This window comes from Truncatella angustata (assembly GCF_020726525.1).
Source record: "Truncatella angustata strain MPI-SDFR-AT-0073 chromosome Unknown BKA67scaffold_1, whole genome shotgun sequence".
In the NCBI taxonomy this organism is placed as follows: domain Eukaryota; kingdom Fungi; phylum Ascomycota; class Sordariomycetes; order Amphisphaeriales; family Sporocadaceae; genus Truncatella; species Truncatella angustata.
In genome coordinates this window covers 3,537,426-3,564,513 of record NW_025763381.1, presented here as the reverse complement: position 1 = coordinate 3,564,513, position 27,088 = coordinate 3,537,426, and the positions used below count along the sequence as shown (strand labels likewise).

The 27,088-nt window shown below is 47.4% G+C and overlaps 6 protein-coding genes across 6 annotated transcripts; 5 read left to right on the top strand and 1 right to left on the bottom strand.

Moving 5' to 3' along the window:
* The first annotated feature begins 5,140 nt into the window (after positions 1 to 5,140).
* Positions 5,141 to 7,740, top strand: BKA67DRAFT_546399 (uncharacterized protein). Its single transcript, XM_046101389.1, has 5 exons — positions 5,141 to 6,189; positions 6,243 to 7,130; positions 7,285 to 7,327; positions 7,399 to 7,440; positions 7,495 to 7,740. The coding sequence occupies exons 1-5, from the start codon at positions 5,611 to 5,613 to the stop codon at positions 7,671 to 7,673; spliced, it is 1,731 nt and encodes a 576-aa protein (XP_045964108.1). The 5' UTR covers positions 5,141 to 5,610; the 3' UTR covers positions 7,674 to 7,740.
* Positions 7,741 to 10,067: 2,327 nt separating this feature from the next.
* Positions 10,068 to 11,434, top strand: BKA67DRAFT_653179 (uncharacterized protein; the record flags this gene model as incomplete). The annotated part of the gene is made up of 5 exons (XM_046106315.1): positions 10,068 to 10,305; positions 10,362 to 10,592; positions 10,644 to 10,711; positions 10,768 to 10,937; positions 10,990 to 11,434. The coding sequence occupies 5 exons, from the start codon at positions 10,068 to 10,070 to the stop codon at positions 11,432 to 11,434; spliced, it is 1,152 nt and encodes a 383-aa protein (XP_045964107.1).
* Positions 11,435 to 16,913: 5,479 nt separating this feature from the next.
* BKA67DRAFT_530097 (uncharacterized protein) lies at positions 16,914 to 17,487 on the top strand (the record flags this gene model as incomplete). Its single annotated transcript, XM_046099188.1, has 2 exons — positions 16,914 to 17,087; positions 17,143 to 17,487. The coding sequence occupies 2 exons, from the start codon at positions 16,914 to 16,916 to the stop codon at positions 17,485 to 17,487; spliced, it is 519 nt and encodes a 172-aa protein (XP_045964106.1).
* Positions 17,488 to 19,050: 1,563 nt separating this feature from the next.
* On the top strand, positions 19,051 to 20,631 carry BKA67DRAFT_641139 (uncharacterized protein). The gene is made up of 4 exons (XM_046105768.1): positions 19,051 to 19,495; positions 19,613 to 19,786; positions 20,018 to 20,100; positions 20,199 to 20,631. Exons 1-4 carry the CDS (start codon positions 19,211 to 19,213, stop codon positions 20,275 to 20,277), a joined length of 621 nt encoding a protein of 206 aa, XP_045964105.1. The 5' UTR covers positions 19,051 to 19,210; the 3' UTR covers positions 20,278 to 20,631.
* Positions 20,632 to 21,305: 674 nt separating this feature from the next.
* BKA67DRAFT_546383 (uncharacterized protein) lies at positions 21,306 to 22,640 on the top strand. Its single transcript, XM_046101388.1, has one exon. The coding sequence runs from the start codon at positions 21,742 to 21,744 to the stop codon at positions 22,234 to 22,236; it is 495 nt and encodes a 164-aa protein (XP_045964104.1). The 5' UTR covers positions 21,306 to 21,741; the 3' UTR covers positions 22,237 to 22,640.
* Positions 22,641 to 25,420: 2,780 nt separating this feature from the next.
* Positions 25,421 to 26,349, bottom strand: BKA67DRAFT_666796 (uncharacterized protein; the record flags this gene model as incomplete). Its single annotated transcript, XM_046108598.1, has 2 exons — positions 25,421 to 25,897; positions 25,971 to 26,349. The coding sequence occupies 2 exons, from the start codon at positions 26,347 to 26,349 to the stop codon at positions 25,584 to 25,586; spliced, it is 693 nt and encodes a 230-aa protein (XP_045964103.1). The 3' UTR covers positions 25,421 to 25,583.
* Positions 26,350 to 27,088: the final 739 nt, after the last annotated feature.

Here is a 27,088-nt window from a genome sequence, read left to right as displayed (position 1 = left end):
AGCTTGCGCGACTGGAAAGTTTGCCGGTTGGCCTCGTTCGAATACGAAGATCAAGCCACAACCCATTGCAAGCTTTCTAAAAGACTGTGTTCTCTTCAGTCATGTCTGACGTGAATCCTTTCAAAATTCGAGATTTCCGTTTCCATGCCTCCGAAAGGGCATCGAAGTCAAGACCACAGACTCGGTAATAAGCACGTTGCCTGTTACACTGACAGTCGTGCGGGCTTGGCCTGCTGCGTTACAAATGCTGGCCCCCATGACTCGAACCGGTGTGAGCAGGAACGATCTGAACGCTGGTATATATTAATTTGACTATTACCACTAGGCTCCATGAAGCTTTACTGACGGCTTTGAGGTACAAGCTGCAAGGGTCTTCTGCAAAGAGAAGTGATCAGTCTCTTGTCCTTTCCATAAGCCCTTACGTTTGCCTCGAATGTATCACGCAAATCCATGAGGTTATCGTGGGCCAGCTATAGCCAAGGTCGATATGTGGATGAAAGGTCACATTGCCCCTGTCAAGCTCCGTCCGTGGGCTGCGTTGATGCATCAAGTCGTAGCAGTGACAAGCGTGTTGAAAAGTCAAGTACAAAAATGTGCAAAGATGAATGGCTTGCGCATGTCGTCAAGTTCGAGTTCATGATATGTATGAGAGCGATCGATGCAACTTGTCGCGTCACGATGACGGACGAACATTCGATGATTTACCTATTTGTTATGCGTGGAGGTTTAGGTGGATGCGTTAGCTGAAACTGAAGTTTGATTCATTGGAGAGGTAGGGTTTTTATCATGGTCTTGGGAACCACTCGGATCGTACCGATTATTACATATGAGTTGTCACATTTCCAGGTAACTTGATCCTGGCCCATTCACTGCACTGCGTGTAAGCCGTGTGAGCATATCAAATGCACATTATGCCGCGGCTTAACGTATCTGGTAAGTGAAGTATGAATTTGAAATAGAGGCATTAACAGATACCACTGCATTAAAGCTGTAAACCCAGGTCCGGGCGGTCGCGTGGGGGTGACGATCATCTGCTGGGTGTAATTTTTGTACTTGACGTCTTGCAAAAATGCCAACCCCCCCCCCCCCCCCCCCCCATGTCCACCAACGTGGCAGGTACATCAATCTAGCTTTTGCGATGGGATTCACCGATACTATTTCTTCATTGGAGGTCTCGCCTCCAAGCATTGAACCAAATGATCCAAGAAGGCGAACGCGGTTATAATGCAATTATTAGTGTGAGGTGCTACCATCATCCGGCACTTAACAGTTTTGCTTGAAAGCTCAAGGCTGGCAAACATGCCACAAGGTAGATCTGGTCGGACCCTGTGCTAGGGGTAACCAGAGACCAACGCTTAGTTGAAGCGACCGATGAAGACCTTGAAACATATGTTTATTACTGGATCTAGCCCGCTTGTCGAGTTTGTAAAGTCAGTATCAACAGAGACAATCAAAGCTACATTTGTTATATATGACGCCGCAACCGATGTGCGGAAATTGATATTACGGCAGGGCCAACTACTCACTTTACATAGTGTACCAAAAACATATTTCAGTGGTACTTTGTGGCCTTGTAAAGTCTGCAAAACACCAACAACACCTAAAGCCAAGTTGATACAAATTGAGGTTCCGAGCCTAATTTTTTTAGATTATGTTGCTAGTGAGGTCCGGTAATGTTAGTAGTGTTTGTGCAACTCGTTGCTAAGTGCCTTGTCGACTTAATGGAAATGCATGTGAGTAAAGACAATAGGAAATGCCTGTAATGTTTATATTCCTGGCTCAAGTCACTGAACCAAACTCCAAAGCCCATTGACCTACAAGTTTTACATGCAATATCCGAGCATAAGTCTCCGCGCCCTTACAAGTTCCCCACCAAAACTCACCAAGTTTATAAAGTTATAACAGCTTGTACAAAAACGGCAAAAGCATAAGATCTAGATTATCTAAATCTTGAGACTTTACTCTTTTATTTGGTAACTAGTTATACTTTATTTGATACGTTCTTTCGGCGCAATATACCTCTAAATAGGGAAACTCCCGCGTGAAAGTACTAACCTAGTTCCACGGGCGGAAATTTATGCCCGGCCAGTGTTTAGTTGTTCAGGTTTATTCTCCTTTCGAGGCCGAGGCAATCAATTTACCGTCTAGCCGATGCGGGGCTTCTGCTATTGAAGCCTTCATAAATGCTTGAGTGATAAGAGGTTTGATTGAATATATCCAGACTGCGCATGCATTGATCACCCGTCAATCTCCCAAAGCACATGCACAATTGATGACAACCCTCCTTTGACTCCATGAACCACCATCTCGGTGACAAGGGTCTTAGATCTACAAGCTTGCCCTCGCCTGATACTCTATGATGAGAAGAGCGACGTGCGGCGGCAAATCGAAAGTCGTCGTCAACGACCAGTTAAACGGAGTCTTTAACAAACCATTAAAATGCTTTGATGTGTTCCCATGGCGGAGTCACCCCGAAGATACTTAATTGTCTAGGTAGGGCTAATTTCTGCTTGACAAGAATGGTGATGCCTTGCGGGCTCTTGTGTTAACACCAAGTTCGATTCGTGATTGGCAGCGGGAATTGCATAGTGGGCCGACTCAAATCATTAGACATTGCACTAAAGTGGAGAGGAATTGAGCATAGACGTGCTAATGGAGACTATTAAACTTTGAAAGTCCACTCCTTGCCTAGGTTAGGATGCGATTGTCGAAGAGGCCAGGTATTAAAAGCTAATAACCGAATGTATTGGGAGACATCCGTTGCAATGGTAACAAAATTCAATGGCCACTGCTTTGATGTACAAGCACGATAATAATACGTGGCGCAACGTCAACCGGGGGGCGGGACTGAACTCCATAGCGCAGGTTCTGACATCAATCCTCGTGACTGATGACATGTTTGTAAGTTGTCCAGAACGCGCGCTTTGCATTACAAGCTGCAGATCAACCCTGTTGTCATGCCCTGTTGCAAAGTTCGCTTGTCGGATTTTCGCACTGAAAGCGCCGGCTTCAGTTCCGTCAAATCCGACGCCTTGAGACTATATGATCAAATGCGGTTCATAACCACCGATTGATTTGAATCGCTTCATTAGTATTCAAGATTACCGGGCAGTTCAAGGCTCATCATAGCCGAGATGTAATAAGGCTGTCGCTTCATGACCGGAATTGGAATGGCCATGCAGTGCACCCGCACATGATCGATCATGGTGACAGTGGGCTGCAATATTGCTTACATTTATATACGTAGTGTCCACCACGTTCGGCGCAGCGCCATGCACGTGAGAGCTTAGCTTCTGCAATAATTGATCGTACACGAGCCTTGTCCATTTATCGAATCGGCTATATGCGTTGACAGGCTCTGACTGGCGCATTTAGTTCGATCTGCGATGATGATTGTGCCTTTGATGCACTATATCCAGACATGTAGGTCAGCAGGGTCCAACACACAGGTTCAGTGCTGCCACAACATAGCACAACTTCACCTAATTGAAACTGTTTTGGATATCGCTTGGGTGGTTTTGGGACTGAACGGGTCGATCTAACGTTGTTCTCAAAGGCGTTAAGTACCTGGAACGACCCCCAGTAGAGCTCGGCTACGAGTTCCAACAGCCCTGCCGCAGGTCTTGCTAACATTCCAGGTTGGCCGTTCGTAAATCCCGCCACGTACATAGAAGCATCCCACCGCCAATATGAGTAACCTCGAATGCTTCGTTACGATGGACGTTAAGGCTAGAAGCACGGGGTTTGATCCACTCTGTCAGTACGTTTAAAACCCTGTCGTGCATGGCGACTTAGAGATCGCAATGCGTCTGACCGGGCACCCGGACCAAATATCATTAGATTACATATTCCTGACCTTTTTTTCTTCCTGAATTACGAGTCAGACCATTGCATAATGGAGTGCAATGTCAGCCTGCGTGATCTGATATGTACTACATGTAAGAGTTGTGTAACATGACATCGGGTACACAAGCCACACACGTGGTGCACATTTGAGGAATAAATGTCAGCTTCTAGAGTAGAGTGAGAGAAAAAAAGCAAAGTAGATAGACGGGACTTTGGGACGGGTAGCCACGATTTTGCGATAGAGCCCCGCAACACCCATGCTCTCCCCTGCGTGATTTACTAGTTGGTTCCATCACAGCGGAAACGAGGCCACTGCTCGTCTGCTCGGGAACCATATCGAAGCACAGAACGGTACAGCTGGATCTCGGCCACTCATCACCACAAGCAGTCACTTGATGCCCGAGGATGAATATGATTTGCTTAACCATAATCTGACCCGGTGTCAATGGTGGTTTTCGCGCCTCGGTCTTGAGCCAGGGCCTCTCTCGAATGAGCATGCCGTCGCTGACGCTTCATGGTTGGCACGGTCTTAGCGAGTCACAGAGCCGGCTTGCTGATAGTACAGTAATGCGACCTAGTGTTTTAATAGATGAATTATACATGTAGGCATAGCTGCGACTGGTGACCGGCATTTTCCTTCGTCCTTTTCCTTCATTTTCCAAGGCGGTGTTTCCCAAACGTTGCACAAGCGGAGTAGTTCTCTGCCCTATTCTAACCGGTGAGCTTGCGGTTTGACGAGCCTCCCCAGGAACTTCTCACCGAAGCTTCGACATTGTCCTCCTCTCTCCAATCACATCCTGTGAACAGCGACAAAAGCACGCGAGAGTTGTTTCTTTTGACCTCGCCTCTTGGCTTCCCGCTTTTTGCTAGTTGGGCTTTCCATCGCTTTTCAGCCCCTTTCCTTGTTACTCCTTGCCCTTTCTTCTACTCCTACTCCCTCATTACACAGTCGCTTTGTGCGCGCGACCCCCCGGCGCGCCCGCAAGGGGTCCCTCTTTGTGAGGCATTGGGCTTGAGAGACTTCAGTCGGTCGGTGTCGTCTCTCTCTCTCCCTCTCTCTGACCCCACCCCCTCCCCAGACCGGAGCGGGTAGGGCGCAGGCGTCTTGACATCAACTTTGTCCATGTATTGTGCACACTGCGGCGAACGCCCGAGTACATGTCTGTCCAACACACCCTTCAAATTGTGCAAATACAATGGTAAGACCGTCTCCGTCATGACCCTGTTGATCTTGTCCTTAGGGCGGTCTATTGCATATCCGATATGAATGTACAGTCGAATTGATTTGTTTCTAGAATAGTCACAACAATCACAGAAAGCGCCGCCGGTTCTCCGGCTGCGAGGATGCCCCTGTGGTAGTTGCCCATGATCCTTCCTCTGCATCTGCCGTCTGCTCGCCGCTGGGGCGCTACTATAACTATACTGAGACAGAGTTACAAATACTTGAACATGCCGCCTCAATCATCAACTGTCAAGTTTCAGACATTACTGCTTTGGACAGAAACCCTCATCGTCACCAACCTGTAGACTACCGCCCTCAAAAGAGGTTGCGTGTCGATACAAACATATCGCCAATGTTGGCGGAGGAGAAACCACACACCGGATTCCCGGCTAGTGGACATGTTGAGAGTTCACCAAGAAATAATGATGGGGATGCCACCTTCTCTCTGGGGATTGGACGTTCCAGGCTGGCGTCTTGTTTGGCGTCTTTCTGTTCACCTTGCACAGCCTCTGAGCCACCAGGTTCGTACCAGACCCTATTGAATGTCCTGGGCCGCAATTAACTGTCTAGAAGGCTATTCAGGGATTTCAACCACAGAGTATGGCTTTGAAGATAAACCATCCTCTCTCAATGGTGTTGTGACCTCTAGTCCAAGCCAGTCATGGAGCATGTCACAAACTACAGCCAACAACTTTGCTTATGATGATTCCCCAAATACACGTTTTCTGCCAGAGTACCTTGCTCTTCAGCCGACTCTGGCACAACCTAGTACTAGAAATGAAGAAATGACGTATCAAGTGTCCTCACCAGATCACAAATTACCCATCCATCGTATTATACGAACAGACTCTCACGTGATGGAAGGGCACGAGTTTGGGTATCATCAAGCACCCTATGTAAGTCCCCGAGGTGACGCTATCCGTTATAGCTCAGCTGGGTACCCACCTCCCAATGCTGAAGCGCACTTGACACACAACTCGGCCGATTTAGACGTTGTCTCAAATCACCAAAGACCACCGCCTGCCAAGCGGGGACCCTTCAAAAGCACAGCTGAGCGGGAGAGGACAGCTGAGACACGAAAAATTGGTTCTTGCATCCGTTGTAGGATGCAAAGGATTCGGGTGAGTTCTAGACAAGTAAAATTTCCTGCAGTTAACTTACACTTGTGGGTTAGTGCGAAATCAACCCAGACGACAAAGTAGGGACATGCTTGACTTGCTCTAGGGTGACGACTACGAAATCATACCGCTTGCCTTGCCTTCGCTACAAAATCACGGACGTGAGACTCTTCAAGCCAGGCAACGTCAAGGGACATGAATGGACTCGGCGGTGGACCGAAGGGATTGCAGATGATATCTCAAATTGGGCGTCCGTGGAGACTAGGACGGTATGCGTGACAGAGGGCTATGGATCACGCCCGGTTAAGTTGCGTGTCCGCCAGTTCATCCCTCAGGAAGGTGATAAGCTCGAAAGGACCTGGATGCACCAGGGAAACCAAAGGAGCGTCCAAATCCCACCATACGCTATTGTCAATCTTGATGAGGCGAAATCCATTTACACAAACTTTATCAACGATGAACTCAAGGAGTGCTGCCGCCGTGTCGTCATCGGCAAAGACAAACTCATAGGTGGTACCTATGGTTTGGCTTTGAAGGTGATGATGGACGTGTCGACTGATCAGAAGGAGAGGGACCTGTTGAGCAAGGCATTTCGGTTATGGATGGCAATTCGAATGACGACGAAGTCGACACTCATTGTTGGGCGAGAGCGCCTCGGCATGAAACCAGACATTATGGACGAAACGAGCCCGATGCGTGGACAAATTCCATTACCGCCAGTGATGGGAGCGCAAATCGAATTAGTCCTAATCCATCAGCTGCAGACGAAATGGAGAAGAGAAATGCTCGATCAACTGCAAAATATGACGCAGGCGAATAACCATTCGACGTGGTTGACGATATATCTGGTAACGTTCATACTATTGCACAATGTTTCGCTTCTGTGCCAGCACGATGCGGCATATGCTCAAAAGCATGGCATCAGGCGGCCTGATGGAACGAAGGTAGGTGTCTACAATTCTTCACTCAAAACACCAGACCACCCATCAGATTAGGTCAAAGATCGCGAGACCTAATTCGCAGATCCTGATTGATCATGTACACGAAACTTTCATGATATCAATCAAAGGCAAGGAATCCCGCTGATTTTATGATTAGGTGACATTTGCTCGGGAGGACATGGTTAAGGAATACCAATTAGGTAAGGCAGCAAGACAGCAACTGAAATTTAACAATCGCAAGGTTTTCGAAGTGCGCTGACGATTACGTTAGGTGCCAATATCTTGCTTGCGTATTTCCACTACTGCAATAAAGGTGAGCAAGTCGGCCGCTTAATGGTAGTCATCGGACATGACTAACCGTCAATAGGCATACATCCTTTCTCCGTGGATTGTACAGAACAGGATCTCAGCACACTAGCCAAGTTGGACGCAGGAAAAATCAAATTCATCCATCAAACAAGGGCGATTATCCGTGAACAAAGTGAGTACTGTACTTACTCAGGTCTCGAAGCGGGCGTTTGGCCAGTCCACCCAATTCCTCCATGAATGCCGCATACAGTAGCTGTTTTGGCTGACCCACCTTTCTGCAGAAAAACGTTGGCAGAATATCCGCCAGATTAATGACTATCAGAATGACATGTATTTCATCAGCCAACTTTTCGAGGAAAAATGGGAGCCACAGCCGCTGATGGTCTAATCGACCTGAAAATTGTCTGAGCCATCGGTCGAAAAGATGGGCATTAATACATTGCCACATGTTGCAATTGGGTAGTGGTACGACGAGGATATGTAGGGGAGGCACATGCATACGGTGAGCTGGAGACTGGCCGCTTGTAGCAGCCGGATCAACTGATCCGTCCGTCCAAATTAATGAGAACCCTTGCTTGTGCAGAAGGCAGCTGCACCGAGTGCCCACTATTCAACAAACCTTTCCTAGCAGGGGCTATGGTACTGAAGGCCACTAAGTAATCTGGTATCTGTCAATCTGATCTGGCCGATCGGCAAACTCAATTCATCAAACTAGTGTCCTTGAAGTGACTACAACATTTAACCTTTGGATCAAGAACTAGATGTACGAAAAAGTATCGCACGCATTCGGTCATTGTAACATACCCAAGCGAAGATGCCTTGTTATTAGCTTGTGTCTTCGATGGCGGTGGTGTAACGGTTCATTGCACCTTTCAGCGGCCCGGTCCATTGCGCTTGGGGAGGTCGAGCCCCTCCAAGGACTAATGCGCATACCCTCCATTCGGGAGTATTTATCTTGACCGATTGGCGGCGCGTGGCCAGCCGCTGCGGATCGCACACAGACACCATCCCCTACGAGAAGTTTACCCCCGGAGAAGTGCAAGCTGGGTATCTGTGTTGCGTCCATTCGAAGATACAACAGATCGTCGGATGGATGCGCAAAACACAACCCGTATATGTACGCATGGTCGTTGGCAGAACTGAGGTTTGACCGTCATGCGCATCCTCAAGGTGGCTCGCCTGCCTCCTCCATACTACCTACATACTTCCCATTGTACATGCACAGGCGACATACCGCATGGTATTTGTGAGACGGTTAGTGTACATACATACATAGCTAAGGTATGAATGTGGCTTTAGGTACATCCTTTGCAGCTAATCTATACCTTAGGGCCGCCAGCCGTTTCCCCTACCCTGGTTCGGCACCAGCGCTACCTAAGTTCAGTATGTATCCTAACGCTCCGGGTTCCAGCCTCCAGGTCCTCATCACCCTGGCGGCTGTCGTATGAGATGCATCAATCTCTGTTCAACCCGCCGTCAAACCGAAAAAAAAATTAAAAAATTGATGTGACGGTCAAATCAGGAGCCCACCCCACCACCATCTTCTTTTCAATGATTGTTGTGCAGTTACAGCAGAGTCTAATTACGATCAATGAATTTGAATCTACATGTAGAACGAGGGACAACGGATCCCACTTTGTGGCAGGGTAGATGCGTACACCCATGCATCCGTCAACACTAATCCAGCACATCCAGACATTTTCTAGATTTCCTCGAATCCCTACGAGTTGCTCGCACGGTTTGTCGGTCCATATGGCCTAGCTGTTTGTGTCTTTTTGTTTACGCCTATATACATGCGCTCTTTCATCAGCGACGAATCGATCACTTTATGACCATCTCCTTCTCCAAGCTTCGTGGAATGTGGGACAGCATGATTGCAATGCAATGCAGCGCGCACCGCACCACCCCGCGTCTACTCTCAGGATATCGCGTATGTCCTTACGGCCTATAGAATTGTCATTCTACGCGCATATGCTCCCTTTGGTCACCATCGAGGTAAACCGGCAGTTGCACGTATCGCCATAATCACATTGTCGTTCACTGCACCTGCTCTGTACACCTACTTGTTCGTCGTTACTTCGCGCTGTTAATTGAATATAAAGACGCAACTTCCCTACAACTTATGACCGTCGTCCGTGACTACTACTGGATTTTCGGCTACTTACTGGCCTGTATCACGAACTATGCAAATTTCGAGAAACAACGGGCTGTTGTTCCATGTTAGCTTTCTTCAGCCGTGCCGTCGTGCCTTCCTCTACACACATGGCAGGGACTATCTTTAATAATGTATTCCCTCGGACAAGCTCTACTTTGCTTATTACTTATGACACCAGCGTACCGCCACCTCTCTTCCACATCCTCCACCTCACAAAGCTCGTAACACTGTAACTTGAGACGTATGCTTCTTCAGAAATTCTGGATGCCTTAAAGTTATTTTTGCTTTCTTCTACCCTCTAGTTGGCTCTAGCTCAAAGACCGCTCTGCCACGTATTTCAACCCTTGTCCTGCTCTTCGTCTATATCAACACCTTTTGTTGCAAACAAGTTTTCTCTGGGAATCCTACAGCTGGTAAATATTTCTGGGCTATTCTTTCACAAGCCCCGCAACTGACACGAACTGGTAGACTTCACGATGGACCGCTCTGAATCTGTCCTTGTTCACTCTGGCGCCAATGCACCAACGCAGCCGTTCCGTGAAGGCTGTCAGGCTGGGTCTGACGAGCTCCTAGGTGTCCCAGGCACGTTTCCTTCGAAGCTTGATAGTCCACTTGCCTGGATAGGCACACATTTTAGCGGCAATGATGACTATGTGCTCCAATTGTGTGCCACGGACGTTGCTGAGATTAAGGCTGGTCTTGATACATTCAAAGGTACCATCTCCTTAGACACTCCTGAAGTTGTCGCTATCACTGACATACTAATGCAGCTCGTGAGCTCGATGGAGACCTTGTCAGTAGTGCCAACTTTCCACTGCCAAATCTGGGACCAAAGCTCAGGAGCATTAGACATGAGCTCTACGACGGTCGCGGGTTTTCTGTGATCCGTGGCATCGACCCCAAGGACTTCACCGTGGAGGACCTCACAATGATCTGGCTGGGCGTTCAGGCCTACATTGCTGATCAACGCGGCTGTCAAGATCACAAGGGCAACATGCTAGGTTAGTCATTGCAAAAGTAGCCCACCAATTTACCAACTTAACATGCTGTAGTTCACATCATTGCGGACAGCACGTCGGATGACAAGATCGGCCATCATCGTCACTCGACTTCTGCTATCGTAAGCTTCACGAAGCTACGGCCCTCTGATAGATATATGCTAATCTTTCATTGCAGACGTTCCACACGGAGGAATCAGGTGATATCGCTGCTTGGTTGACTCGAAGCACTGCTGCCACAGGAGGCCGTTGCATTATTGCTTCCACATACAACATCTACAACGTCCTTGCTGCTCACAGACCGGATGTCATTCGAACTCTTGCCAAGGCAGATTGGCCGTTCGCTTTGTGGGTAGTAGTGTTAACTTATACACTGAAGTAATTACTGACATACACGAAGCCCACATTTCCAGTGCCGCCCCATCATCTTCTGTCAGAATTCTCGACTGATCATGAATTTTGGTCGAACACCTCTGCTGGGAAATACTACGCACCCGCGTCCTGAGCACTTGCCCAAAACGAATGAGCGACAGCAAGAAGCCTTAGACCTCGTGGAGGCTATTGCACAGGCTACTCAGCTCGAGATCAAAACTCAGCCGGGAGACATGCACTTCATCAACAATCTAGCCGTCTTGCACCGCCGCGAGGGCTTTGTCAACGGTGAAACCGAACTGGACAAGCGACACCTAGTCCGCATGCGACTACGAAGCTCTGAACTGGGATGGAACATCCCCACAGAGCTCAAGCGCGATTGGTACGGCGCCTTCGAGAAGAATTTTGCCAAGGTTTGGCACCTGGATCCAATGCCGGGCGACGCCTTTCCGCTTCGAAAGTACACAAACTAGCACGTCAATGGTCACGTGTACCCCTCAGCCATACATGTATCATCTATGGTTTCTTTTCTTTTCCCCGCAGGGTTAGTGTATAACATGGGGAGATTAAATGAGGCAACAACAAAAGGCGTTCATGGGCCTTTCTGCATTGTTCGTAGAAGGGCAACAAAAGTTTGTCTTTTTATTTTATTTCTTTTGGAAGGGGTTTGATGGGTGCGTATCCTGTATTGTTGCGTGTCGCCGATGAACGAACAAGGAGTCCCTTTTGGAACATGTCCAATCATTCCTAATGATATGGAAGTTTACTGCCCTTGTTGACTTTAGTCTACAACAAGCTGCTAGTGAGCAGAAGAAGCAACCGCCTAATGAATCATATGACTTATCAGATCAACTTGCCTTGCATCGTGTCTTGTTTGATGTGCAGAATATTTGCATACTAATCTGCAACAAATGATCAGCGACCAAGAAGAAAAGCACAAATGCGATACCTTGCCACATAGCTCTGGACTTCTTTTTGAACATGTCGCCAAACTCGTCGGAGCCTACTCTGGACCTTCTCCACTCATTCAGAGCTCCCACAGCCAGCTTTCGCCTCTGCTTGCGATGGTTCCAAATCAAGTAGCTTATGGGCACTTAAATTTTTATTTGTTTTAGTTCCTCTGCCTTGTCTCTCCAGGGCACAGAGACATAGCGTATCCCCTCCATGGTAACATCAGAGATTGTGCATATTCCTCTCACACACTCACATACACACACATTTTGTGCAGAAGGGCCCCATGCTTAAAATTATTTGCAGCCGGTGACAGGGATCTGGCGGTCCCGAGTTACAATCCAACACCATTCAACGGATTCCCGCAGCCCAATGTTCACAGCTAGCACTGAGCACTACGTTATCTCCATGAAATGCCCTCCAAATTTAAATTCCATGCAAGTCTTAGAAGCACAATTACACAACATATCAATAACCAATGCTCCGCATATCCACCTCAGTGTAGCGCCCGTCTCCATAATACATAGTAAAGCGCTAAAAGGATAATTATCCACATATGATGGCTTCCCGTGCTACCTTAATAATTCCCTCGGAAATCTTGCTAGTCTAGCATGTACGTATAACACAACATCCACTTCCTCTCCACGAATCGGCTCGCCTAGTGAAGGGTTTGCTTCGCTTAGATGTCTTTCACGAACGAACATGGCCACTAAGCATCGGGAAAGGAGCTGCATCTGGTTCACCACTAAGCGAGGCAAAACAAGGCCAGACGATGAAGGAATAAAAATGAAAATGAAAATGAAATTTCGCTGCGAGAAAGTAGGCAACTCATGCGCCTCAGAACACTATCGACGGCAGAAAAACGAACCTCTGCCCACCCGTACACTCAACAAAAGTCTCCACTATAGCATTAAGAAAAAAAAACCAAGAAAAAAGGTCTGACAGATGGCTCTCACCGGGGTCAGCCCATATTGGGAAACGATTGTCTACCTGAGCCATCGATCTCTCAACTTTCAGAAGTCGGAACGGCAACCGGCTCCGTGCAACGGCGTAGCCTAATTTCTTTCTTTTTCGGTTGTTAGGCGCGTGGGCACGGGATATTTAGCATACAATAATTTTCACGTGGCGAAAGCAATTCAACGTTCATGACAACAGGGATGGCGAGAACAACATAAAGTCACTTGGACAATACTATGTACCAAGATGTTCATGTACTCATCATTAATACATTGCAGCGACGGTATCTTCTCATGAAGTCGCGCTGCTTCACACTTGGATTCTAATTGTAGAGCAACCTCTTCATTTGAAAAAAGGCGGGTAATGCTACACTCCTGCTTGTAACTTCGTTGCATGCAGCATAACAATACCGGTCTCCCGACGCTCAACGGATAGGATATTGTTATGATCGACGGTTAAGAAGCAAATGTCAGTCAGTTGCGTACTTGTCTGTACACAGATGTTCTACTCACTATCCTGATGCCGCAAGAACCGAGCGTTGTGCAGTCATTTACATCTAGATTGTGAACATCTAGCGCTCGGATTGAAAACTCTGATCACAACCCATGGGAGGCTATGTCCATGTCGTTCATCGGGTGCTGGATAGTAATTATGGTACTCCTATTTTGAACGTGGAGTCGTGAATATATAATGTTACACACCTCGTCTCACCAGACCGCTGCCGTGGCCGTTGATATGTAACAACAGCATAGCCGCGATCATGGAAAATAAAAGAAGCTGCTGAGATTAGGCACTTAGACCCTGCAGGACGCCTTGTCGTCTTCGGTATCCGTGGCGATTCGTCCGATCCTAGCGCCGTGTTCGAGCATTGCAAACGCGCAACGACGTGACGTATAGCTGCGTTCAGATCATCACACGCCGACCTCTAACACTATGCTACATACCCTATCCATATTTAAGGTTCCACTAATGTAGTTTCTGCAGCCACACCACAGCGTTATGTGACATATCATTTCGACGATGGGTTTGTAGCGTATTCCAGCCCTACGGTTCGTCAAAACTCATCGTAAGTCTCCTGGGGCGCGCATGTTGTCTTCGGATGGACCTTCTATTTGCATCCCAAGTTAAACTAATGACTACCAAGCGGTGAAGACCGTTTGCTGCACTTATATAAGATTTAGTCACTAAGACACAAACGGGGTGCCTTACTAATCGCAACTGCCGGCATTCAGGCTTGAAGTTTGTGACCTCCAATTCATAACATTAATCAGTAGCAATATATGTTACGCCAACCTTAGCAACAATCTTTGTCACACAGCTACTTCACTGTCTGACTCCGTGTGAAGCGGGATACTGCAAACGAAATAAGCGTCGTTACGATACACTTCGACAGTGACTCAGTGAATTCATAGCTACTGTACTATTGTTGTAACATTCAGGTGTAGCTAAGGGACTTGGTATCAGATACCATTCCGGATGATGTATACCTCGATCAAATGTACAGTCCTCGGGTCCTAAATCCCGCGTCATACCTCTCTCATTGGGTAGATACATCCGCCCAACTTTTGGGAGATGGCAAAAGTCCAACCGCAAGTAAACTTCGGGATCTTTTTGTCTCTTTTTGAGTACATCCATGAAGCGTATACTGCCTATTAAAGGGATTTAGTTCTCTATGAATGATTCACAATACTACCAAGACTTACAATCCAACATAAGAAGTGATTATTGATTATATATTGCTGCAGTGCACTAGAATGTATACAGGCGTCTCGGTAGGTATTGATGAGCAAAGTCGCAATTGTTGTAATTACCAATCATCCTAGGGTCTAAGCAACTAACCTTAGGAACTTGCTTTCCATCTAGACTAGCGGAAATATCAAATACTCCAGAGCGAACAATTTCTCAAGCTGATGGAAACCTTGATGCTCAACGACAGCACATACTATGGTTGCAACCTTGAAGTAGGCATATCCAACTACGGCAGCTCTTAGCAAGGGCATCATACAGTCGCAATCAGACAAATAGTCCCCGAATATGTTTCTAGTCCTCAGATATCCTCAAGCACGCCGTCCTAGCCTGGGTAGTCATTAGCTTCATTTCAAATCGCCGCTAAACACCGCCATGCCGTAGTCAAGCTAAGTCGTATGTCTACGGGTTGTGGGGATCATTTCTACCCATTGTCAGAACCATTGTAGGTCGACTTCAGGTGGAGAGAAAAAAAACCAAAAAAGAAAAAAGTATCAAGTCAGCCACGCGACCCTCGCGGCTAGACATGAACAGCATACGTTCTGCAGATAGACAGCATGCTGCAGAATGCAGTCAAAGGTGTTCCCCATCTACCAGATTATGCTGGCTTGGGTTCTTTGCAATTTAAAGCTTTGTTGAACTCCTGGCTGTTGAACTCGAGCTTTCTGAATACGATAGCTTATAGCATATATGCACGACACTAATTACTGCTCGCAGATTGGAGCCAACAATCATAGGGACAGCTTGGGCCGTGGTACTGTACAGGACAGTGCTACAGAAATGGACGATGCTCGAGTGCCATGATGGGCCAGGCGTTCCTTGCACGCATATGACTGTCATCTAGCTCGCTTGGATTAATAATCAACACTTTTCATTTCGCCTAGTCTAAGTCTCTGGTGCTGTCCATGTAGTTTGTGTAATAGAACCTGTCCCAGTTTAGACATGAGTGAGCACCGGAAGCGTCTTGCGATTACCAAGTGTTTGACAATTCACCGAATTAAATAAAATTAAATAAAAATAAAAAAGGTTGGGAAGGGGGGAGGATACTTGAATCGTGAGTTGAAATTTCATCGAGTTTCTTGATTGGAGGGGCCATCAATTCACCTTAGTACGATAGATCCACACATACGAAAATAACCGCGTCGATATGACTGCAGTACACGGATTACGGACTACTAACTTCCAAGTGCGTTGCAATCGATGGTATATCACAACATGTTTCAAGGACTTCCCGGAGTATCTGTTGGCCAAGGGTCTATTTCGGATCGTCGCCGTTGCAACCCAGCTTCATCTCTTCGGCCTCGAAGTCATCTGATTGATAGCGGTAATCTGCATGAGCTAGCCCCACAAATGTTGAAAATTATGCAGTGAAATCACTCGAGTCGCGATAATCCGGCTGGGGCTAGATTTTTCTTTTCTTTTTTAAGGATGACGTTCAAGAGCCAAGTCCGGATGAGACCGATGGCGAACTCGCTGTTGCATTTTCTCAAAACGTGATGTTGAGATGAGACTCGCTGGTGAGGATATAAAACAGTTCGGTTATAATCTGGTAGGGGGGCCAGATAAAGGCTTGTGCACACATAATTTAAGCTTAGCTTGGTGGGGCTCTGCTTGGGCGAACCGGGGTCTGACGCCGCCTCCTTGACTCCGATACAACAATCCAAAACACCAACGATGCGGCTCTTCAGTAACCGCTGCCCTTCTGGGCCTGGTGACTCCACCTGGCATTGCTAGGATCTTACCGTTTTTCTGATTCCGTCCCATAATTCAGGCTTCTATGTTCTGATCTTCGCCGCCTAATTGGGTCTCGTCCCAAGTCTTGGCAGAATGCCGCTTGATAGATGCACCATTGCATTGCTAGGATCCTTGGCCGCCGATCGGCCATCCAGGACGTTTTGATACATGGTTCAGACGAAGGAGCTGATTTCCACCAACGACAGCTTTTACGCCATTGACCTTGGGACTGACACAAGCTGATTGACCAGAAGCATCAGTTGGCAGGAGTTTCGCAGCGTGTGATTGTTAGTACGGACCGCTCTGGCGTGCCTCTGTCATGCTTTCAATGACTTCTATAAGATCTACGCGCATCCTCCAGTTTCCCATAATATGATCTTCGTCAGTACCTTCACTCATCATTCTACGGTTCCGCCTATCATTCGCCCATTCTTTCTTGACAAACAGCTGTGCTGTCTTAATTCATTCGTTGCTGGTCACCGTTCGTTTTCATACACTCCCTACCTATACTATAACGACGCGACTATACTGTCACTTAACCACTAAATCATCACAAACAACAAAATGTATTTCACCAAGATTGCTGTCGTCCTCTCTATGGCCGCTTCGGCCTTGGCTGCACCAACCGGCATCGTCGGCCCTCAGAAGCGTGCTTTGACTTTCCAAACCTACGACAAGTTCCAGATCAGTGATGGCACGGCTGGCAACGCCCTTGCGGAAGCCCAGGCTGCCTTTCCTGTACGTTCAAAACATGAGTATGTTCCAAAAGGACTTGAAAGCTGACAAGTAACAGGTTGACTCTGACCTTGCCAATGTGTCTGCCGCAGATTTGGCCATCATTAAAGCCGCTCGTGAGACCGCTGAGGCCGCTGAGACTGATGGTTTCAACGCTGCTGTGAAAGCGGCCAGCGGCGATGCTGCTACTGCACTGCAAAACGGCAAGATCAAGAACAAGGTTTTGAAGTTGTATTTGGAGACCACTGCGCTCCAGATCGAGCAGGCTCAAGGAGACGACACCCAGACCCAGATCGACGCTGAGCAGAAGAAGCTGGACAACAACATTGCCTTGGACAAGAAGGCGGCCGGCCAGGCTAGCCAGAGTGTCAGCTTCACTGACGATGTGCAACCTGACAACTAGATTGATGACCATGGGTCAAACTGGGATTAGAATGGGCGGCACGGGGATTCGAGGAAGCGAAAGGGAACACTGTAACTGTGGAGTGAGGCACTGGTGCATCAGCTGTTTAACAGCCTCTGTTACTAGGGATGATACTATCTGTCAATATTAATACCGATTTTTCGCAAAAAGAATTATTCGCCGGCTCCAAAAAATTTCAACGAACTCCGCTAGAAGCCTTGTTGCAGTTAAGAAAGAAATCAACAATTTTAATTTCGGTAATGTTCTGGTCAATTCTAGGCAACTCCAGAGAAGTTCCTATCTTGTAACATAACGTTTCCATTGTAGTTTTGTCGCGCATACTGAAGGCGCAAATCACTAGGAACAACTAAGTTCTCCAACCTTGTCATTGTACAGCTGTATCGCAAGAGGTTTTGTTTTCTTATTAATTACACTGCTGTCACAACAGCAATGGTTGCATGCTAATCTGCGAGGTCGACAACATGCTTGTTTCTACAAGACCAACGAACATGCAACAATGTGCGGCAGTAGAAACTAGGATAGTACATATTTCCCACTGGACGCAATCGCTAATAATCTCGCAAAAGTAAACGTGGCGGGTGAAGTTGAAGCAGCACTTACCATGGGGGCCGGTAAAAGATTCATGAGAGGCAGCAGGGCTCTGGCCTTCAAGTCTCATGAATACTGGCTGAGGGGGCTTCGGTGGCAGCACGGTAATGTAAACATTGCGATTTCTGGGATTCTCAGACAATTTTGTTTTAGCGTGACTCGTTTTGCTCTTTCTGCGGTATCTGATAATGGAAATTGAACGGAAGTTGGCTCCAAGACATGTCCAGCCGGGTTGAGTGCAGATGCTGAAAGAGTCGAGAAATGGGATCTGGAAGAAATGAAATCCGAACATATCTACTTCCTGCAGTTCGTCGCATGCGTGATTTGTCTCCTCTCAAGCTTGTCTCGGGTGGTTTGCTTGGTCCGAAACATTAGAGAACTAGGAACTGGATCCCGTTGACCACATGAACCACTGAAGTTAGAAACAATCGAGTTTGGCTCAGCGACGTACCATAGTTTGTTAGGCTTACCATATCAATGTCGATGACTTACTTACTGACTACAGATAGCTGCCATGGAGGCGCTGCAAGAAACTGGCTACCTGTATATGCGACACTTGCAGGCTGGGTCGTAATGTTTCATGCCAGATTACAAGGTATTCTGGCGTGTGCTTGTTCATGATAGTAGATCTCACAATATTCTAAAAGGTTAAAGACTGGCGCTTGTTGCCACTATTAAGAGATATATAGCATTGTTCGCCGCACTTGCTCTGACCGACCGTCCTTGGCACACATCCAGCATGCGCCATGAAGATCGCAACCAATTCACAGCTACATTCAATTCATCTGTGTCTTCCATCTTGATCAATTCCTGTTTTGGTTCACCTCTTAAAGTCAAGAAGCCTCTAAACCTGGAAAGAAAACTCGTGGTACGGAAGAAGCCATCAGTACCAAGAAAGACCGGGAGGTTGAAAGACAGGAGATGTGGAAATGGAGATAGCAGCGAGCGATGCAACAGCGCAAAGCCGATGAGCACACATGCAAGGTTCGAGCCCTCCAGGAAGAATTGCAGGCAGAGAGGCAAGAAGCATCAGGCTGACAACGGGATGCTCAATGGAACGTAGACGAAGGAGCTCGGCGACGGGCATCACATTGCCAGCGCCAGGCTATAGGCCATGACCAAAAGCGATATGGGAGGCTTGGCACACCCACCGAGGAGAAAACTTGACGGCTTGCATACCATCTCGGGCAAGAGCGTAACACTTGTGGTCAGGAGGCACAGTCTCCTTCTTGGTCGTTGCGACTTCCTGGCCGAGCCGCACAGCCAATGCCACGAGCTGGTCACCCCAGCCGAGTATGAAGAGGACGTCGTTCGGAACGGCCTTGTGCCGTGGATGGGGGAGATCGCGGAGCAAGAGATTCCCATGTACCACCCGAAGTTCCGCAATGAGCCACGCTTTGTAGGCAGAACAGGAAGATGACGCTATACTCCGAGGGACTATTGATGCCTACGAAGTGCTCATGGCTTTGGAAGGGGAGGGGCCGTGTTTATCCACGCGACTGCACGTTATGGCCAGACGTTTCGTCATCTGAAGCAACAACATGATTCACGATCAACACGGAATGCTCGAATACGGTTCATATCGCGTGATATCGCACAAGTGGATTTCAATGAATTCAATCAGTCCTTTCGCTTGGATGTGGCATGGCGCGATAATGGCGCTCTGGAGTTTGGTCTCAAGTATTCGAAGGTATGATCTGCTTACGTTGCCTTCATTTCCGCCATGGAGAAGAGGTGGGGTTCACAGACCAGGGGTCTGAATTGATGTGGATAACGAGTTTAATTGAATGTATGCTTCCGGTTCAATTCACAGTAACCAACCATAAAAAGAAAATCCGAAAATATCTCCATTCGCTTGCCAGAGAAACGGTAGGACCCCCAGATGAAGATTTCAAAGATGGTACTTTCATAAAATCAACAGAGTTGGCAGAACGTCAAGTTTAATGCTGTGGGTTTTGTTGCACGTTACGCACATCGGATTGCTACATTGACTCAAATTACTATGTATGTATACATAATCCATTTTAGGTCAAACAGACACAAAACTTCTTTGTTTCTGTAAAAGACTAACTGGTACTCCCCTAACACAAATTGATTCGTAGTTGTAATGGATTTTGCGCGAAGAGACAAAAGGGTCTGGAAAATGGTCAAGGATCAGCGCCAGTCCTCAATAGCTCATGATCTGAGAATAAACCTTCTGCGCGGTCGGCCAAATAACGCCGAGTTAATTGTTGATCCAAGGAATGTATCAGTGAAAACCCCTCAAGCTGATAGAGGTTATTTCTCCCTGTGACATTTGATCCGGGTGCACACATCTCAGACCCTTTTGCTGACTCGAAAGGGGACTAAAAGATCGAGCTTTTCTCCCGTGTGTTGATTGGTCGGACTATACTATGGGGCGAAAGAAACCCCAGCTATTGCTTTCGGGGTTGCGAATACCCATGGCAGTATTGTAACTCAAGCCATCACATCTCCACCGATACTGGTACGGCGTCATGAAGTGCCCGCTCAAGAGAAGAAGAAAATGGCGGGAGAGGGAAATTTTTTTTTTTGTACTACAGTATCCTATGCCATCAACGTGATCTGCTTCGGCTTGCCACTTTTCCTGAAGGCTGCAGGAACAAACCTTGATCGACAGGAACCGGAAACACAGGCCAATAGGAGCTGAAAGCAACCCACCCATTCAGCAATCACACCATCGGATGGGCTGCCACGATCTATTTTTGCGGAAATCTCTTTGCCAACAATACAAAGCCAACCACGGCTGTAGTGCTGGGATTAGGATCAAGTACCGAGATGCTTAAAGTTATTCGTTTTGACAGCGGGCAACATCGCAGTTGACGTATACAATCGTGTGAGACACGTTTATTGGGCTAAACTTACAGTGTTTCTCCCTCCGGGCCGTGTTTTTATAGCAACGTCAGGATTTTGGAGCAACGTTTTAGTCATGGAATCAGAAGGAGATGTAGGTAGCCGCGACGAAGCTTCGCTATAGTCCCTGGATAGGCAAACAATGATGTTTCATTGACCAAAAGAGCGGTATGCTGCGTATATCATTGTAGAGTCCAGGTTGTTATAGGAATATACCGAAGCCATCGGCTTAAATCCATTCTTCGCATTCAGATTTTGTAAGCTAACAGTGACAGCCGAATTTTCTCTAAATACCACGACTCAGCACAATCCTTGCTCCTTGCTCTTTGCTCCTTGCTCCGTGTTCCCTGCTGTTATCTAGTTTGCCTGTCAAACTAGTAGATCCACATCGGACCCCCATTCGGTGTGTTTCCTTGTTTCTCTCCACTTGGACTCACCTCGCAGTTTGCATTCATAAAGAACCGGCTGCCAACCAACACAAAATCCCGCCCTGCGTCCTCCACACTCCTTTCGTGCGCCTGTTAAGCTTCACTTCAAGCTTGTGTCACTCTTTGGCTCTTACATTTTGCATAACACATTCTTTTACACAAATCTAACTCCTGCATTGCACGTCACTCCACGCAGCAATCGTAGCAGTTCGAACGAGGAAAACAAAACAAAACAAAAAGCCGCAACCTTTGTCTCAATCGACTCATTGTTCAAGCCTCGCGCACTACCTTTCGGCAATATTTGCGACTCTGGACGACTATCTCGGAAGCTATTAACAACATCAAAATGCGTGCCTCATCCTTCTTCGTGCTGGCTGCCAGCGTCATGACAAATGTCATGGCAGACGCCACCTCCACGAGTACCTCTACCTTGACCGCCTATGTTACTATATCGCAATGCAACCCAACCAACACTGCCTGTCCACTATATAGTACCTCAAGCTCTGCTCCTGCGACCACGTCTTCCAGCATTTCTAGCTCCAGCAGCTCATTACCTTCATCTTCCCCGTCATCGACATCTTCTTCGACTTGGTACCCGACTTACAACACCACCACCAGTGCCTACTACGCAACCACAGGCTCTTACCACAACACTACCTCGACCAAGGCCCAGTCGTCCACTGCGGTCACTTACTTGACTACAGCCAAGGTCACCACGACTGCTACTCAGACCCCTGCTACAAGCGCAACCTCCGCTGTACCCACCAACGCTGCTGTCTCCTCCACCGTCAATTCCGGACTTATCGTGGCGATTGGAGCAGCTGTCATGATGCTCGCATAGGCGCACAGCATCTGAGCGCTTCTTTCCTGCGATGCGGTCAGATCAGCGGATGGAAGTAAGCTTATTTGGAATGCTGCGGCAGAGACACATGTTGCCAAATATGGCCTTCTTAGGGAGCAAGGCCATACCACAATACCCGGACCACTTGGTTCCTTTCTCTTCGCGATACCATAATTGTTCTTCTGGGGATGAGTTGCTTGGAGTAATATCATGGTGGAACGTTGGATACGATTTACATGCATTACCGCATTACGAACCTTGAAGCGTGTTTATTTGTCAAAGATTTGGCGGCGGATAATGCCGGTTCATAGAGATCTTGGGGACTTCAACGATTCTTGTCGCATACATTAGACGTGCGACATCTCGTCTCCTCAAATGAATATTTAGTGATACATATCAAAGAACTTTTCATCTATGAATCGCAAGTGTTGTGCTAAGTAACATTATATGAGATAATCAGCTAGGGAGCAAAATATGTCATGTACTACTCGCCCTTTGCGTAGCATCACGCCGTTACTTCTAATATTCAGCCGCAGTCCGTGTCAGACTTGCATTTTCTGTATTAATTGAAACCGAGTAACTGTTCACGCCTGTAACGTACTTCTCCTATCTTCCGGTTCTCAAGGCTACTACTCTGCCACATTGTACGGAATATGCTTTTGCATAATGCCTCAGGCATCATGACTTCCAGCTGGGTGTTGAAGAAATTGAACTCTAATCCGCTGATCACTCAGAATTTCCAGAATTCAATAGTCAATTATATGACATATCAAGCTCTTGAACCTTACAACCCTGTTGCATCCAGGGCGCAACCCCAATAGTGACGAGTTGTGCCACAGTTCTGTCCTTCTCAATATCCACACAAGCCTTTTCTGCAGTGATTTTCGCAGAGCTCTCCTCCATCCTTGACTACGTTTGGACAGTTGTGAACGGCATGGTGGTCGCACTGCTTGTTCGACAGCATATTCGTCGAGTCGCGGTTGATGTTTTGTTTGAAAAGTTCTTGCACCTCCTCCGATATAAAGACACAATGAAAGCGAAGTAGAGATTCGACATGCGGTATCTGGAGCATTCTAGGTCCAACCCCTCCAACAACAAACTCGGACATCATAGACATGGCTTAGAACGAAAGAGAGCTTCAACGCCCACCTAAGGTCTGATACCGCCAGCTCTCGTCTTTTATGTGAAATTAGACCAATGGTCAGGCCAAGTCCTATGGGGCAAACCAGGTTTTAGGAGCCGTCACTTTCTGAAGTTCCTTGACAAGAATATGTGTAATAGAACGTCTTGAAAGAATGAATAAAATTGAATATTTGTGCTGTTGTGGGGTCATAAATATTGCACAGGAACACAAGTGTGCCATCGGGATTTATAACAAGCGCCCCAGAAGATTTTTGTTTCTTCTTTCACCTCAAAGGGCACAAAGACATTTGCGACCATGGTTCATGGGAAATTGCCATGGTGAAAGCTGTGGGAGGATATAGGTCATATGCTATGCCACTTGGCAACATGTTACTTGCATAGTCACACGCATACTTACATTGCCATGCAATCAATTTCACATCTAACACTGAAATTTTTGTGCGGGACGTCTCCTTGACCTATGGTCTGGGGTTTGGGTACCATAATCTCACGCTCTTGGGAACAGGGGCGGAGCGAATTCTGCCTCAAGGATTGCGCGCGGGCCAGCAATCAGCAAAGATATGGAACCTAAACATGGAAGGGGCCTTCGGCTTGCTGTGTAATTCCTTCAGATATAGTTGACCTAGAATCCCAACCACCTGTTCCACCCATGAAATTTCCAGCGACCAAGTTGTTGCAACTTGGAGCTTCACAACATCCAGACCAAAGCTTACGCATATGTGGTAATTTCGGGTAGCCGGACCCATCGGAACGAATCCGAAGCAATGCTGAGACAGGGTTCATTGAGACATCCCACGCAGAGCCTGACCGGATTATCCCAATCACGGTTTTACAATCATGTCCTGATATGTTCTTTCTTGCGTCAAGAGTCTCTTTCTGGTTCTAGCCTTGCTTATCGGGCTAGCACGGATGTTCCAATAACTTTTACGAATGGTTGTGACGAGAATTTCAATGCTATCTCTTTCCGTATTGTTCAGAATTGTTCTGTTGTTTGCCTCACTCAAGTGCTAGTTTACTGCGTGTGCAAACTCCCAAAAGATACCAGGTTCATCAAATGCACCAGGGGCATTGACTCACAAACCCACACAAATATTTTATAAACAATAATCATACGGTCAGTTTTGATAATATATGATAGCATGGAATGATGCCATCTGCGGGTGAGCTAAGACACGGAGCCTTGACCTTGATGATCAGTTGATGAGGTTTTATTGACATGACCTCATCCATAAGATCTTCAATACGCGCTCGGCTGGGGCGTGCAACCCGCGAAGTGAACGTAGTCTAGGCTAATCCCCTGAAGGTATGGTGATACTTTATAACTTCGCATGGCATACAGCAATCACATGGAGTGTACAAGTCATTTCAAACATACACAAAGTGACTACCCTACCAAACTGATTCAATCTTCATAGCTCACTACGTTGTTCTGGCCGAACGGAATCCTGGCACCAAGCTTAATACAGCATTCCTCGATTTCCCAGGGAATAAATAGCGACTAAACTTCGGTGCAGCATCTTAGCTGCTACATAAACTGCACTAGATATAGAGATCATATCATCGAGAATTACTATCGCGACATGATATCTCCATCTAATGATCATAAAACAGATCGGGTGGCTGATACCAATATGATACCGCTCTGATACCAGCAGGTCGCTTGTGCTGGGGTACTGTCGTCTATAGTTTATCACGACTTATCCGAAAGATGGTGAAGTTAACGTTACATCATCATCTACGTATCTGAGCCAATCAAGTTTCATGCAGACCTTGCAGCGGAACAGTGGAAAAGGAGACAAGTGTGCGTCCCACGCTGTCGGGTCACAGGGGTATCGGTATTATCTATCACCGCAAACACTTTGCCCATCTTGACCACAGCAAGCTATATGTCACCTCCACAAACGAGTCTTAGTAACAATGAAGGATTGAAACTAATAATTGCATTAAAACTTGCATGAAACTGTGCTATATGATGAATCGTCCACCGATGTACCGGAAAGCTTAGCAATGCACACAGTTCCTAAAGCATCGCAATTGCCCAAGTCATTGCACTGTTGGTATCGAGAGGGCTTTCGCAGAGAGGATACCGAGTTGACGTTCGCGGCACTGCAAAGCCGTCTTGTAACTACCAACGACCAATACTAGATTCGAACTGCACCACCTGCGAATCAAAACTATGGTCAAAGGGCTCGGTCATCAGCTTCTCAAGTGCCCAAGTTGGGACCCATCTTCGGGCCGATCTTGAACCTCTTGCCAACCTTGCGAGCGAAAGTCCGAGTCTCAGGCTCGCCATTTCTGTTGCCATCGCCGCCGTCATCGAGCTCGCGCTCCTTAGCCGCGCGCCGGTCCTTGACCCTTTCGGCCAACTCTGCGACTGCTCCTGTCGCTATGTCGCCGCGGCGATCAAGCACCGTCTTGTCGTCCTTCCAGCTGTAGCGACAGATGGTACTCTCCGCCGGTATCGAGTGCTCGATGAGAAACTCGTCGTCGAGGTAGTGCCGGTCGTCCTTCTTCAGACCTAACTGGTACAGCAATCTTCTAGCATACCACACTAGCTGGACGGTATGGTCCTATTCCCGCCCTTCCCGTACGAAACTCGATGATATGGATGTTCTCGTAGCCCTTGTGTTCGTAGAGCGAGGCGATGCGATAGGGCTTGCCCCGTGAGTGGGTCGCCGAGAGGAAGGGACTTTTCTCGCGACACTGCCAGCGAAGGTGCTTCTTCAAGTGCACGTGCAGAAAGATGGGATCGCTCCCACGTCCGATTCGAGACTCCATGCCGCCCCCAGGTTGGCCGCCATGGATGGCCCAGTCCATGACCTTGGGCCGGCGGTCGCCCCCGACCGTGTCGGCCTTAAACGAGGTTGACAGGAGGGCGGTTCCATTGATGCAACCGAGATTGCGTATTCCCTCCATGGCATCCAGAACACCCGGGAAGGCCTTACTGACCTCTTGGATATACTCGGGCATAATACGAAGAACCCAAGGAATGTTCGGGTCCGTAGAGTTCTTGGTAAGCCAGCCCTTCACCCCCCTTGTTCTCCTCGATCTTAGAGACAGAAGGTGCGTAACGGGCGACCGTGATCTCTTGGACCGGTACGAGTGACATGTTGAAAGGTAGGGTAGAGAACTGGTATTCAACCCCGTATGTAGGAATAAATAGGTGTGTTATTGGATGAGTCAAAGTAGTTTGATCAGATGAAAAGACGATGACTGAGTCCGTTCGGAATGTTTGGAGGAATTATCATACTTAGGAAGGCAAGTTGGACTACGCGGATGTGCCGCAAAGACTTTGAAGAGAAAAGGATTTAGTGTGGACAAGATGTGGTGGGTTTTTCCAAACTGTAAATGAGGAATACAGTCTACAGGGAAGGAACAATCAAGGACCATACAGATTATATCGTAAATTGTTTTTCTATTTTCTACTGCGACTTGTTTCTTTCAGGATTGGGAAAAGGCCTGTGCCAGGAGTGAGGAACCCTTCGGACGCAAGACATTTGTAGAGTACGATGGCCCTGAGCGGTGCTATACTGTAATATGTAGAATTTCTACGTAGCTACAATTTTCGCTTAAGCTTTAAGCATGTAGTTCGTTGAATCTTAGCTTGGAAAAGAAACCAGTAGTTGTGAGTGAATCGCATAGGTGCGGCTTCGAGTTCTTTTTATGAAATTAAACGTTGATATACTTTTATCATGTGACATCTGGAGAC